Consider the following 15,361-nt stretch of genomic DNA (forward strand, 5'->3'; position numbering starts at 1 on the left):
TTTGGCTCAGGGCGTGATCCTAGAGTCCCAGGATCGAGTCCCGAATCAGGTTCCCTGCTTCTCCCTCCGACTAGGTCTCTGCCTCTCTCTGTGTCTCTCATGAATAAATAAATAAAATCTTTTAAAAATCTTAAAAAAAAACTGCTAGAGATATTGGACAGAACAATAGTACATGAATCAGAGGAAAGAAAACTGAAGTGTTCAAGTTTTTTTATTGTTTGGGAGGATGACAGACTGTTGTTTAAACTCGCTTAACAGTTTAAGTAAAATATGTGGTAAAATTTCAAATGTATTTACTGAAAGAATAGATATAGAATGTAGAAACTCCAAAAGGGGAGAACAAATGGAATAAGGGAAAAATAAGCCAAAAAACCCAGTAGCGAAAAGGAGAATGAATCATAAAAAATACCAAATAGAAATTTTAAAATGATAGAATCCAGTATAAACATATAAATTGCTAAAGTTGATGGAGTAAACTTGACAGTTAAAAAGACAGATTGTCAGATTTTTTAAAAAAATACCATTATCTGCTGTTTACTGGAGATCTACCCAAAACATAAGGACCCAGGAAAATGGACAGTGAAAGAGTTGAACCAAATGACAGTTGTATAGTTGTCATCTTTTCTACTTAGAGTTTATTCTGCTCTATCTTGCTAAGATAGGTATTTAGCTCAAATAATTTTTATTCTTTTGAGTCTGCTAATGTAAAATTTTAAGACGATAACTTTTCTTTGAAGTGCTACTTTGGTGGATCCTACAAGTTTCAGTAGGTAATGTCTTTATTGTCATTTAATTTTTAAAAGTATTTTAAACTTCAATTCTTGTGTTGTTCTACAGCATATTTAATTTCTAAACTTGGAAGGATTTAAAAATCTATCTTTTCATAATTCTAACAACTTTTGTTATAGATCAAAGTCACAGCCTATATTCCCTCTGTTTGAAATTTGTTGACTTTAAGATCTAGCACATGATAAATTTTATGAATTTTCCATGTATGTCTATTTTGTATATTGTCTAATTTTGTTTGCAGAACTTTATGTCCATTAGGTGAAGGTTATTCATTGTGTTATTCAGGTCTCTTCACCCTTATTTTGTTTGCTTCATCTATAATTATTGAGAGATATATGTTAAACATCTCCCTGTATGACCGTAGATTTATCATTTCTTACTATAGTTTTGTCCATTTTTGCGTCAGCTTTTGAGTCATGGATGGATGGGTAGGTGAATAAATGGATAAATGCATGTGGTAGGCAGCCTCTTAGATTGGTTCCAAGTGATCCTTTCTTCCTGGTATTCATGCTCTTGTGTAATCCTCTGCCCTTTGAGGGCTGGACTTAAGGACTCCTTCTAATTAACAGAAAATGGCAAAGCAATGTTACTTTCAAAATGAGATTACAAAAAGACCATGACATCTGTCTCGTACTCTCTCTCTCTGGTTCTCTTTGATGACTTGCTTTGAGGGAATCCAGCTGCCATACTATAAACTGTACTATGGAAAGGCCCGTGTAGCAGGGAACCAAGATGAGCCCCTGACCAACAACCTAAAAGACAGTGAATCTTGCCAACAACTATGTAAGTGAACTTGGAAGTAGATCTTCCCCAGGCCTTCAAATGAGACCACACAGTCTCGGCAGAGGTTTGATTGGAACTTCATAAGGACTGAAGCAGAGGGCTCAAAGTCATGCCTATATTGCTTGCCATACAAACTGTAAGATGAAAAGTGTGTTTAAGCTACTAAATGTGAGAGTAATTCACTATGCAGAAAGATAACTATAAACCATAGATATATGTTTAAAATACTTTCTTGAGGGGCCAGGGTGCTCAGCTGGTTAAGCATCTAACTCTTGATTTCAGGTCAGGTCATGATCTCAGGCTCGTGAGATCACGCCCTGCTTAAGATTCTCCCTCTTCCTTTCCCTCTGTCCCTCTCCCTACCTCATGCACTCACTCTTCTCTGTCTTTCTCTCTCTCTCTCTCTCTCAAAAAAAAATAGTAATAATAATTACAAAATAAAATACTTTCTTGGTAAATTCAACTCTTTGTTATGTGGTTACCCTTTCATCCATAATAAGGCTTTCCTTTTAAAGAAAAATTTATGTAGTGATAGTAAAACCATATCAGCTTTCTTTTGGTTAGTATTTGCCTGATCTCTTTCTTTTACTTTCAGCCTTTACATGTCATATATGTCTCTTAAAACAGTATATACCTGCATTGTTTTGTTTAATCCTATGTTTTAACAAATGAAGTTTATTTACATTATTATAATTATTGGTATTATTGATACATTACTGATACAATCTAAAAATGCTGTCTGTATCTTCCAAATAAAGAAAATAACATTAGCACATTCACATCCCTCTCTCTACAGCCCCAAACCCCATTATGTTGTTATTATCTAGTGTAGGTCAGTGGGACAAGGACCGCTCAGTAAATGGATTTGGAGAACTATTTGCTAATAACTACCTGATCTGGCTTCTTCTATCTTTCTAAATACTCTCTCCTTTCCTCTGTTTCAGCTGTGTTACTCACTCTGTTTTATGAATCCATTAAGATTGTTTCTGGTTTAGGATCTCTTAAAATTACTACTCTCTCAGCTTGAAATGCTGGCTTTTCCTGACCATTCTATGCCAAGGGTATGCTACAGCCAGCTTACACTAACTCATGAGAGCCAAGTGTATGCATCTCTCCAAAACCATGTTAATGACTTCACATTAATATTTAAAATTGGTGTGTGTATTTACACCGTGGAAATTAGCTAACATTATAAGTCACGTGTGTGTGTGTGTATATTTAACTCTGTCTTCTGTGACTTCAGTCTACACACAGTCTACAAAGACTTTAACTGCTTTGTCTACTGCTATATCCCTGGGACCTAGAGTGCCCAGCACATCATAAGAACTTAATAAGTGCTTGGTGAATTAATTGAATAAATGAATTACTCAAAAGTGGTGATAATTTTAATCTATGTCATTCTCTTTAGAATTTTCTGGAACCATTAGAGGAAAAGAATTACACTTTCCTTTTTTTTTTAAATAACTTTTTATTGTGGAAATTTCCAAAGGTACAGAAAAGCAGATAGAATAGCATAGTGAACCCCCATGAAACTATCACTCAGTTTATTTTTTTTAAAGATTTTATTTATTTATTCTTGAGAGGCAGACATAGACAGAGGGAGAAGCAGGCTCCATGCAGGGAGCCTGACGTGGGACTTGATCCCAGGACCCCGGGATCACACCCTGGGCTGAAGGCAGGCGCTCAACTGCTGAGCCACCCAGGCATCCCTATCACTCAGTTTAAACAGTGTTGAGAATCTGTTTTCAAGCTCCACCTGATTTTTTCCTGGAATATCTTAAAGAAAATTCTTGATATCACATGATTTTATGTACCTTTTTTTTTAAGAAAAAGTTTAAATTTCTGTTTCAGAATTGTCCTTTTATATTTGATTTGAGTCAGGATTCTAACAAGGTTCACACCTTACATTTGGTTGAGGCATCATTTCAAGTCTTAATTTATGAAATCACCTGTTTTTAGTTTATGCCATTTACTTGTTGAGTGAGTCAGATTATTTGTCATGTAGAGTTTCTCACATTTTGAATTTGATCATTGCAGCATCATTGTGGTGATGTTTAACATCTTCCTCCTCTGTGTTTTGGGAAATGGTAGGTAGATTTAGAGGCTTGATTAGATTCAGCTTCCATTCTTTTAGTAGGAATACATCCCAGGTTGCACAGTGTATTTTTTTCATTGTATTATATTAGAAGATTGTGTTGTCCACTTTTAGCGATGTTGAAATTGATCATTGAGTTCCCGATCACCCTGATCCATCCATTATAAAGTTACGTCTCAGCCTTTCATCTAATGGTTTTAGCAAATATTGACGCTGATTGCCTAGATCCATTATTTCATTAGGAGTTGAAAATTGATGATTTTTTCCTAATTATATTATTCCATATGCATTAAAAATTTTCTGTTTAAATTCCAGTTAACATTACAGTGTTGCATTAGTTTTAAGTGTACAGTGTAGTGATTCAACAATTCTATACATTACTCACTGTTCATCATGACAGTTTACTCTTCATCCTCTTCACCTGTTTCACCCATTCCACCCCAACCACCTCCCCTCTGGTAACCATCAATTTGTTCTCTATAGTTAAGAGACATATAAATGGGGGCAACCGGGGTGGCTCAATGGGTGAGCATCTGCCTTTGGCTCATGGAGTGATCTCGGGGTCCTGGGATTGAGTCCCATATCAGGCTCCCCACAGGGAGCCTGCTTCTCCCTCTGCCTGTGTGTCTCTCGTCAGTAAATAAAAGCTTAAAAAAAGAGAGAGATAAAAATGGCTAACAGACACATGAAAAGATTCTCAACATCATTCATCATCAGGGAAATACAAATCAAAACTACAGTGTGATATCACACCTGTCAGAATGTTTAAATTTAACAACACAGGAAACAATAAACGTTGGTGAGGATGCAGAGACAGGGGAATCCTCTTACATTGTTGGTGGGCATGCAAAGTGGTACATCCACTCTGGAAAACTGTGTGGAGGTTCCTCAAAAAGTTAAAAATAGAGCTACCCTATGACCCAGCAGTTGCAATACTAGGTATTTACCCAAAGGATGCAAAAATACTGATGTGAAGGAGCACTTGCACCTGAACGTTAATAGCAGCATAGTCAACATAGCCAAATTATATAGGAAGAGCCCAAATGTCCACTGACTGATGATACACACAATTAAATATTACTCAACATAAAAAAGAATGACACTTCACTATTTGCTATGATGTGGCTAGAGCTCAAATGTATTATGCTAAGCAAAATAAGCCAAAGACAAATGCCATATGATTTCATTCACATGTGGAATTTAAGAAGCAAACACAGATGAATATAGGGGAAAGAAATAAGAAGCAAACCATAAAATAGATTTTGAACTATAGAGAACAAAACTGAGGGTTGATGGAGGGAGGTGGGTGGAGGATGGGGTACACCAGTGGTGGGCACTAAGGAGGGTACTTGTTGCAGTGAGCACGGGTGTTACATGTAAGTGATGAATCCCTAACTTCTCCTGAAACTAGTATTATGCTGTATGTTAACTAACTAGAATTTAAATAAAAACTTGAAATAAGAGTCTATTTCTTGGTTTATCTCCCTTTTTTCCCTATGCTCGTCTGTTTTATTTCTTAAATTCCACATTTATTAGCTAGAATTTTTCTATAAAGAAATTTTATTTGACATTTTAGTTATCCTGAAATATGGTTGGTACAGGAAAGGCAAGATAATTGCTTATTCTTTCTCTTTATTGTTTTTCAGATATGCTATTTCCTTAGTAAGTCTGTAAAGATGACTTTTTTCAAAATATACTGGATATTTCGCATAGTTACATTTCAGTTCAATGCAATATCTATTTTTAGTGTTCACATCTACCCATTTTTTCTAATGAAGACCATCAGGTTGGCTCTTCTGTCCTTTGACAAGATCTAGTTCTTTTGATAGCTTGTTGGCTATTTCCCAAACTTGTATTTAAGGTTATAAGACTTTGAATTCGTTTCTGTAGCTTCTTTTTTTTTTTTTTTATGATAGTCACACAGAGAGAGAGAGAGGCAGAGACACAGGCAGAGGGAGAAGCAGGGTCCATGCACCGGGAGCCCGACGTGGGATTCGATCCCAAGTCTCCAGGATTGCACCCTGGGCCAAAGGCAGGCGCCAAACCGCTGCGCCACCCAGGGATCCCTAGTTTCTGTAGCTTTTATATTAGTATCTATTTCTTGAATACTTGAGGTGTTCTTAATGACATTTGAATAATTTTTTATTTTCTCTCTTTCTCTCCTGCAAGGCAATTATAATTATATATAATTCTTAGGCACAACAAAGAACCAGAGCTAATAAGGAAGTATTCACACAGACTCTACTGCCTGAGGGAACCCAGTCTCTTTTTCTTTTTTTTTTTTTTTCTTCATAGCTGGTTCACCAAATTCTTGTAGGGTATCTCTTTTAACATTAAAAAAAAAAAAGTGGCAAGGGTTTGTACAAAAATAGTGTTTGGTTACATGACCTGATGTCATTTTTCTTTTTTTTACCCAATGTCACATAAACAGTTGGACATACCTGGATGGAGGTAGAGGGTCTTACTGCCATTATCAATAGCAGTAGTACATAAAGTCTAAAGCAATACACTAAGAGCTCAATAAGTACTTCTTAAAAATTTTGTTCTAGATTTGGGTGACTTTAAGAGTAGGGTCTTTATAGGCTAGAATCCTAAAAAAAAAAAAAGCGTTTCCAGAGGTCTTCATGCTTTTAAGCCTTCATATTATTTACCTGTTAGAGATTTATTTTTGTTCCTGTTCTAGAGTGAGCCACATTCTCTAAGCATGGCTCATTGAGTTCTCCCGCTTTAAGATTAAAATATGAATATGAAAATGGATTCTGTTAATACAGAGGCAACATGAAGTTATTTGGTGCTGATATTTTAATACCAATGAGAAACTAATTTGATTTATTTTTTTTCCAGATGATGGGCATAATAAGAAAGCTCGAAATGCTTATCTCAATAATTCCAATTATGAAGAAGGAGATGAATATTTTGACAGAAACTTGGCACTCTTTGAGGTAAAAATTGGAGAAAACTAGGACGGAGATTTCAGGAACAGATTTCAGGAACAGAGATTTCAAGATATCTGTTTTCTATCCCATTTAGTTTTAAAGCAGTACAGGCTGGATAATTTTAAGAACTATTTGTTAAAATATAATACTTACTATAATTTGTCACTGTAGTTGATTTATTCTGTATAACTTAATTATCACGAATAAGTAGCCATTAAATCAGATTTCTTTTTTTTTTTTTAAGATTTTATTTATTTATTCATGAGAGACACAGAGAAAGAGGCAGAGACACAGGCCAGAGGGAGAAGCAGGCTCCATGCAGGGAGCCCGACATGGGACTGGATCCCAGGTCCCCAGGACCATGCCTTGGGCAGAAGGCAGCACTTAACCGCTGAGCCACCTGGGCTGCCCTAAATCAGATTTCTATGATTGAGGACGAATGTTGACATCACAGGCATATGGAGAACCTTGCTGTTGAATTTAGCTAGGATTTAAATATTTGAATTGGAATTATCTATGAAGTATAAAATAGAGTATTTTTCAACTCTGTGTTTGGGAAGACTATCAGATAATCTTATAACTACTAATCGAAAATCAATGTAGGAAGTCGGCTGCCAGATTAAGAGGGCCTATATGGTTTTTTTTTTTTAATAATTTATTTATTTGAGAGAGAGCACAAAAGGGCAGGGAGATAGAGGGAGAGGGACAAACAGGCTTCCCACTGAACAGAGTCCAATGCAGGGCTTGATCCCATGACCCCAGGATCATGACCTGAGCCAAAGGCACGTGCTTAACCGACTGAGCCACCAGGCACCCTGAGAGCCTGTATGTCTTAACTGAGACCATAGGGACTCTGATGGGGTCTATAGTCAGTTGTTGAAAGGAGCCTGCTTTAGTCCAAGACTACTTTGTGTCTGGCTTTGGACATTGATGCATGTGAGTGCCAGTTCTCTCAGTGTATCTATTTTTTTATTTTATTTTTATTTTTTAAAGATTTTATTTGGTGGCTCGGTTGAGCCTCTGCCTTCAACTCAGGTCATGATCCCAGGATCCTGGGGACAGAAGCCTGCATTGGGCTCCCTGCTCATTAGGGAGCCTGCTTTCCCATCTCCCTCTGCTGTTCTTCCTGTTTGTGTTCTTTCTCTCTCTCTCTCTCTCTCTCTCTCAAATAAATAAAATCTTAAAAAAAAAAAAAGATTTAATTATTTGAGAGAGAGCATGCACAAGCAGGAACAGTGGCAGATTGAGAGGAAGAAGCAGGCTCCCCACCAACCAGGGAGCTGGACTCAGGGACTTGAGCCCAGGACCCTGGGATCATGACTCGAACCACCCAGGCACACCTCAGTGCACCTACTTTTTAAATGATATCTTCTTTCAGCTTTCTTCAAGAAAATATCAGGGGTGAATATTTAGTTCAGTCACAGAAGTTTTTTATTGAGCTTTCTGTGCTTGGTGTAATAAATAATAGCCATAGATGTTATTAGAATGTTAGTAGCTTAAGGGCACTTGGGTGGTTCATTTGGTTAAGCATTTGACTCTTGATCTTAGCTCAGGTCTTAAGAATGTTAGTGGACCCTGGGATCCCTGGGTGGCGCAGTGGTTTAGCGCCTGCCTTTGGCCCAGGGCGCGATCCTGGAGACCCGGGATCTAGTCCCGTGTCTGGCTCCGGTGCGTGGAGCCTGCTTCTCTCTCTGCCTGTGTCTTTGCCTCTCTCTCTCTCTATGTGACTATCATAAATAAATAAAGAAGAATAAAAAAAAATGTTTAAAAAAAAAAAAGAATGTTAGTGGCCTAAAGAAAGAGGCACTGTAGTTAAAGGTAATATTATCAATGTTTTTTACAAGGATACAGCTGTCTAAAGGGGCCAGTGTGATTTTGCTTTTAATGTAAAGTTAAGCCATTAGAATGATAAAGCTTTTCACTTGAGAATTTTATAAGGACTTATGTAGTCCTGATTAAGTGGACATTTTAATGTGGGAGGTGAATAAAGCCTCATTTATAAATTTTCTTAAAATATTTACCTGTGAAGTATTTTCTCATTTGATTTGTAATTTTCTGGTACAGAGGTCACTTTGATGCTTATTTCCAGTATTCTTTATTACTCATTTCTTCCATGTTTCTTGATTTTTAGGAAGAAATGGACACCAGACCAAAGGTATCTTCTCTCCTCAACCGTATGGCCAATTATACTAATCTGACACAAGGAGCAAAAGAGCATGAGGAGGCAGAAAACATCACTGAAGGGAAAAAGAAGCCCACCAAGGTGAGGCTTTCAAATAACAAGGATAAATAAAAGGAGTCCCATATATAAGAAAGGAGGAAGTATCCAGGGTATCACTCTATGCTCAGTAACTGTTGAATGCTTGATACATGCCAGGCGCTGTTCTGGGCAGTGGGGGTCATAGCAGAAACACATGTAGTGTGCTGCTCTCATGCAGTCTGAAGTCCAGTATGAGGAGATCGTTGTTAAACTGAATATTACGTGTTGACAGCACTCTAACAAAAAATATAAGCAGGGATAGCTGATGAACATGGCATAACATATGCAAAGACTTGACATGGAATCATTTTGTTGTACACCAGGAACTAATGTAACATTGTGTGTTAACTTCAAAAGGCAGGGTAAAGACACTGAAACTGGCCAGCAAGAGAGCCAGAGCAGAGGAAGGGTCGAGAGAGTGGTCAGGGAAGCCCTCGCTGACAGGGCCATATTTAAGCAGAGACCTAACCAGTGAGAGACATGGGCCACCCAGTTAGGAGAAGAGCATTCCAGGCAGATGGAGGGGCATTTCGGAAGAGTGTCCACACCTGTCCACTGGTGCCGTCTCTGTTGTGAAGTGATTGGGTTTTTCAAATACTAAATTTCAGTTTTTCTCAAAATATGGAGCAATATTACAAGTTAACTTTCTGGTTCTTCAGGAATAAAGTGACCCTCAGATCTTCATTTTGCCAAATGCATTTACCAGCTACCATGAAGGATTTATGCCAAATTCTGAAGGAATTCTATCAAATCATTATTCAATTTTTAAATGAAAAGGGAAAGCTAGGGGCCCATGGCTGACTCTGTTGGTGGAGCATGCGACTCTTGTACTCATGTACTATTGTGAGTTTGAGCCCCTCATTAGAGAGATTATTTTAAAAAAAGATTTTATTTATTTATTCATGAGAGACACAGGAGAGAGAGGCAGAAACACAGCCAGAGGGAGAAGCAGGCTTCGTGTAGGGAGCCTGACGTGGGACTCGATCCCAGGTCTCCAGGATCACGCCCTGGGCTGAAGGCAGCGCTAAACTGCTAAGCCACTGGGGCTGCCCAAAAATAAAATCTTAAAAAAGAGAAGGGAAAGCTAATAGCTTCAAGAACAGAACATTTTATTTATTTATTATTTTTTTAAAGAGTTATTTTTTCATTCATGAAAAACACATAGGCAGAGACACAGGCAAAGGGAGAAGCAGGCCCTGTGCAGGGAGCTCGACGTGGGACTCGATCCCAGGACCCCGGGATCATGCACTGAGCCAAGGCAGATGCCCAACCACTGAGCCACCCAGGCGTCCCAAACAAGAACATTTTAAATTGTTGCGGGTACACCTAAAAGTTTGTGGTGAAATGCCCATGTAAAAACATATGGGGACCGCTGTGGACTGTGGGCCACTGGGGTTGGTGAAGGATCTCAAGATGGCTGGGCGAAAACTTGCTCTAAAAACCACTGACTGGGTAGCTTTTGGGAGATCATACCCCGAAACCAGAAGGCCATTGCCAACTCCCTGAAATCCTGGAATGAGATGCTTACCTCCAGGTTGGCTACTCTTCGTGAGAAACCACCTGCTGTCGACTGGGCTTATTACAAGGCCAATGTGGCAAAGGCTGGCTTGGTAGATGATTTGAGAAATTTAATGCCCTGAAGGTTCCTGTGCTAGAGGATAAATACACTGTCCAGGTGGATGCTGAGGAAAAAGAAGATGTGAAAAGCTGTGCTGAGTTTTTGTCTCTCTCAAAGGCCAGGATTGAAGAATATGAAAAAGCTGGAGAAAATGAAGAACATAATTCCATTTGATCAGATGACGATTGACCTGAATGAAATCTTCCCAGAAACCAAATTAGACAAGAAGTATCCCTATTGGCCTCACAAGCCAATTGAAAATTTATAAACTTGAGTTGGGGAGGAAGCCCTGGCCCTCATATTATAAACGTTGGACATTAAAAATAATGACATGGGGGAAAAAAAACATATGGGGACCTACGTAAAGTGAAAATGTAGAGCTCTATGAACATTAAAAAGTATGGTGATCAATGTTTATAAGATGGAGATTTTATATGTGCCTCTTTTAAGATATTGGTTATACTAATTATCTCTTTTGTAAAGAATATGGTAATTAGGGAACAAGTTTTTATATACAAGTGAAGGGATAAAATCATCTCTTCTAGATGACTATATAATTTTTCTTTTGTCAACATATTTCTTTTCAGACCCCTCAAATGGGTACTTTCATGGGTGTCTACCTCCCATGCCTACAAAATATTTTTGGAGTGATCTTGTTTCTGCGCCTTACGTGGGTTGTGGGCACGGCTGGAGTTCTTCAGGCCTTTGCAATTGTCCTTATCTGCTGTTGCTGTGTAAGTCCCTGTTTGTCTCCTAGAGGTCACCTGGAACATTGCAAGAGCTCAAGATTATATGCAATAAACCTGTTTGAGAATAAAACAAAGAGTAGTAGGGAAATACTCATGATCTCAACAGGAGAGATTATTTTGATATTAACATCTGAAGGATTTTCAGTTATTTAGTGTCTGTTCTTCGCTTCTTATGTATATGCATAATATGTACTAGATATTAAAAAGGAAGACTTTTAAAGGAAGTGGAAGATATAGTCCTTGATTTACAGAATTCAGAATACAAATCATTTGAGTTTGATAGCACCAAAGTTAGAAAATGATGTACTACACCAGTATGGTATTGAGGAACAAAACTGATTATTTTTGGGGGGTGAGGGGTATTTGTTTTGTTTTGAAGCCAGATCTGTTACCCCTTCCCTAGAAATTCAGATGTAGTTTCCAGGTCTTCTCCCCACTGTACTGAGAACATTCTGATCTTATTGGAGTTTAAACTCTTATCCACATATCCCAGCCACATCTAATAATTTTTTTATAAGTTAATAAAAAATTATTTTTATTCAACTGCTGACCTCTTTTATTACTATCATTATTATACCCTCCTTGTGCATTATGCCCAGCTGAGTGCTTTATAAAGCAGAGTAAGCAAACATAGTTGTATCATTAATAACTTAAAATTAACAGTACTACCTGTTTCTTAGTCTTAAAACTTCAGGGCCATGTTTGGCTCCTTGATAACCTCACATCTATTCAGCTACCAAGGTCAATCAAGTCTCCCTCTGACCTCTTTTATATACAACCCTTCTTAATATTCCTATACTTGCCCTATAGCCCTTACTTTTCACTGAACTATAATAACCTAGTAACAAGTCACTCTGCCTTCACCTGCTCCCTGTCTGCAGTCCATTCTGTACTCTGCTACTACCAGGCAGTGTTGTCAAAATACAGTTTTTATTTGTTCAGAAGTCTTCAGTGACTCCCCTCCTTCCTTAATATTGTTCTTCTAATTGTAGCTAGTCCTTAGTTTCCAGTCTGTTTTCCAAGCTAACTAGGAGACCAGGGTGAGATCAGTGGTTCCTACTAGCACCTAACCTACTGATTATGTTATAGAAGCATTTTAACAGAACACTCAAGATCGCAGTAATGTGACTAGTACAGTGAGTTGAACCACCATCATTTCATTTCCATACTCTTAGGTATGGTGGCCAACTCCATAAAAATAAGAAGAGTTAATTTTTCAAAAAGTGCTGTGAGGCACTTTAAATAGTACAGAATACAGTAACAGTCTTCTCCTTTCACTTCCTTTACAGACACTGTTGACTGCTATCTCCATGAGTGCCATTGCCACTAATGGAGTGGTGCCAGGTCAGTAGGCTAAGATTGGATTTCAGGGATTGTCAGTGACTATTGTGTATTTATGCTATAAAGTCAGAGGTGCAAACTTCCCAGGAATAGAATACTATTTAATCTGTTGGTCTGCTGTTCACACTATGTAACTTGAGAATAAATACTTTCTTTAAAAATCTGTGTTCTAAACTAGGAGAACTCTCTTCACCGTTGATGGTAATATGAACCGGTGCAGCCACTTTGGAAAACAGTATGGAAGTACTTCAAAAAATTAAAGATAGAAATCTATACAATCTAGTAATTTCACTGCTGAGTATTTTCCTAAAGAAAATGAAAACAGTAGTTCAAAAACTTATATGAGCCCCTCTGTTTTTTGCTGCATTATTTACAATAACCAAGTTATAGAAGAAACCCTAAGTGCCATCAGTAGATAAATAAATACAGAAGATGTGGAACACACGCACACACACATTCATCAGAATATTACTTAATCATAAAAGAGAACAAAATCTTGCTGTTTGTGATGATACAGGTGGACCTAGAGATCCACTTTATTCAAGTGAAATGTCAGAGAAAGATACTATATGATTTTACTTATACGTGAAATCCAAAAAAATAAATAAATAAACAAACAGGAAAACAGACTCATAAATGTCGAAAACAAACTGATGGTTGCCAGAGAGGAGAGGAATTGGGGAATGGTTAAAATAAGTGAGAAGGAATAAGAGGTACAAACCTCTATTCATAAAATAAATAAGTCATAGGGATGAAAAGTACAGCGTAGGGAAGACATTCGGTAATATTGTAATTGTGTGTGGTGAAGACGGTAATTGCGCTTCCTGTGCTTGTGCGTAGTATACAGAATCGTCAAATCACTATGTTGTACACTTGAACTAATATAACCTTTATTATGTCAACTATACGTTAATTCAAATAGGAAAAACTCTTATCATGTTCTAAACTGGAATCCTTAATTTGTATCACATTCCTAGCTTCTTTTAGTTAGAATATATTTTATTGAGTTAGTAAGATATTCCACCGTAAAGGTTTTATCTTTCACTTCCCGTTAACAAATCTACTTTTTATCACATTCAGAGTTTTGAAAAGCTTGAAACATTTATCCTTCTTATTTATGACTTGTTTACATTCTTCTTTCTGATGTACTTTCTTTTTCCTGCTTACTTTCTATTTTGTCTTTTAGCTGGAGGCTCATACTTTATGATTTCCCGGGCACTGGGCCCAGAGTTTGGTGGGGCTGTTGGCCTCTGCTTTTATCTCGGTACCACATTTGCAGCAGCCATGTATATCCTGGGTGCCATTGAAATTTTTCTGGTGAGTAATAGCTTAAGTGTGGTCAGTGGTGTAGAGAAGATAGAGGTTTGGATATCTTTTGTTGTTTGATAGCAAAACTTCTGAGAGATCCACTACAGAATCAGTCATGTGGTTGACTGTTAACCTGTTAACTGACATCCTATTGTGAATATAAGTCAGAAAGATAGTATCCTTTACCTGCCTTCTGCTTCCCTTACACCCATTCACCAACACCCTACCGCTTCATCCAAGAAGCTAGCCTTATTTTATTTTATTTATTTTATTTTATTATTTTATTATTTTATTTTATTATTATTATTTTTTTTTATTTTATGACAGAGAGTGAACTCATGCAGGGGGAGGGGGAGAGGGAGAGGGAGAAGCAGGCTCCCACTGAGTATGGAACCCAATGCAGGGCTCACTCCCAGGACCCTGAGATCATGATCTGAGCTGAAGGTAGACACTTAACTGAGCCAAGCAGGCAACCCCAAGAAGTTAGTATTGAAGCAAGATTTGTACTAATAGGGAAAAAGTAAAATAAAAGTTTTTCTTAAAAATCTTTGATATCTTCAACCCAATGAAATAAAATGCTTTTCATTTCTTTACTCACTAGAATGTCTTTTTTTTTTTTACTGAATTTAAAATAGTCCTATGTAAGTAGGAATAATGAGGTGTAGGACTCAAGATAATCATTGTAATTATTTTATATGACACTTTGAATAAATTATTAATGCTTTTTTTGCTGTTTCCATTTGGAAATGTAGGTATTCAGAATAGCATATAGACTTTATTTTTTTTTAATTTTTATTTATTTATGATAGTCACACACAGAGAGAGAGAGAGAGAGAGAGAGAGAGAGGCAGAGACACAGGCAGAGGGAGAAGCAGGCTCCATGCACCGGGAGCCGGATGTGGGATTCGATCCCGGGTCACCAGGATCGCGCCCTGGGCCAAAGGCAGGCGCCAAACCGATGCACCACCCAGGGATCCCGCAGATAGACTTTAAAAAAAAGAAATGATATCCAATTTCTGTAGAAATTAGGTTAAGTCTCCACTCATTTTCTGTCTTTGCTTTCCTTTGGAAAGCAGATGCAAACCACAACAACCCTTTTACTTGATGACTTTGAAGTGACCTCATTTTCTACTTCTTTTGCTTAACAGGTATATATTGTCCCCCGAGCTGCCATCTTTCGTAGTGAAGATGCACTCAAGGAGTCAGCAGCCATGCTAAATAACATGCGCATCTATGGCACAGCCTTCTTGGTCCTCATGGTATTGGTGGTGTTCATCGGTGTACGCTATGTGAACAAATTTGCCTCACTTTTCCTGGCCTGTGTCATTGTATCCATCTTGGCCATCTATGCTGGAGCCATCAAGTCTTCTTTTGCACCTCCACACTTCCCGTACGTATCTCACTGCCTGGCCATTATTATTGGGTAGTCATCAATAGTATCTGGTGATACAATCACTTCAGGTACAATTTCACACTCTCCCT

The 15,361-nt window shown here is 37.8% G+C and overlaps 1 protein-coding gene and 1 pseudogene across 6 annotated transcripts in view; both read left to right on the forward strand.

The window, feature by feature from the left end:
• Window positions 1-15,361, forward strand: part of SLC12A6 (solute carrier family 12 member 6) — an 88,519-nt gene that overhangs the window by 51,121 nt on the left and 22,037 nt on the right. For all 6 annotated transcript variants that reach the window (XM_055316667.1, XM_055316671.1, XM_055316668.1 and 3 more), the window contains 6 exons: window positions 6,512-6,609; window positions 8,735-8,866; window positions 11,069-11,215; window positions 12,520-12,574; window positions 13,758-13,888; window positions 15,028-15,269. In XM_055316667.1, coding sequence (XP_055172642.1) covers window positions 6,512-6,609; window positions 8,735-8,866; window positions 11,069-11,215; window positions 12,520-12,574; window positions 13,758-13,888; window positions 15,028-15,269 — 805 coding nt within the window. The remainder of the gene's footprint in view (window positions 1-6,511; window positions 6,610-8,734; window positions 8,867-11,068; window positions 11,216-12,519; window positions 12,575-13,757; window positions 13,889-15,027; window positions 15,270-15,361) is intronic.
• Window positions 10,042-10,749, forward strand: LOC129504150 (ATP synthase subunit d, mitochondrial-like; annotated as a pseudogene).

Source organism: Nyctereutes procyonoides, unplaced genomic scaffold (assembly GCF_905146905.1).
Source record: "Nyctereutes procyonoides isolate TBG_1078 unplaced genomic scaffold, NYPRO_anot_genome, whole genome shotgun sequence".
NCBI classification, from domain to species: domain Eukaryota; kingdom Metazoa; phylum Chordata; class Mammalia; order Carnivora; family Canidae; genus Nyctereutes; species Nyctereutes procyonoides.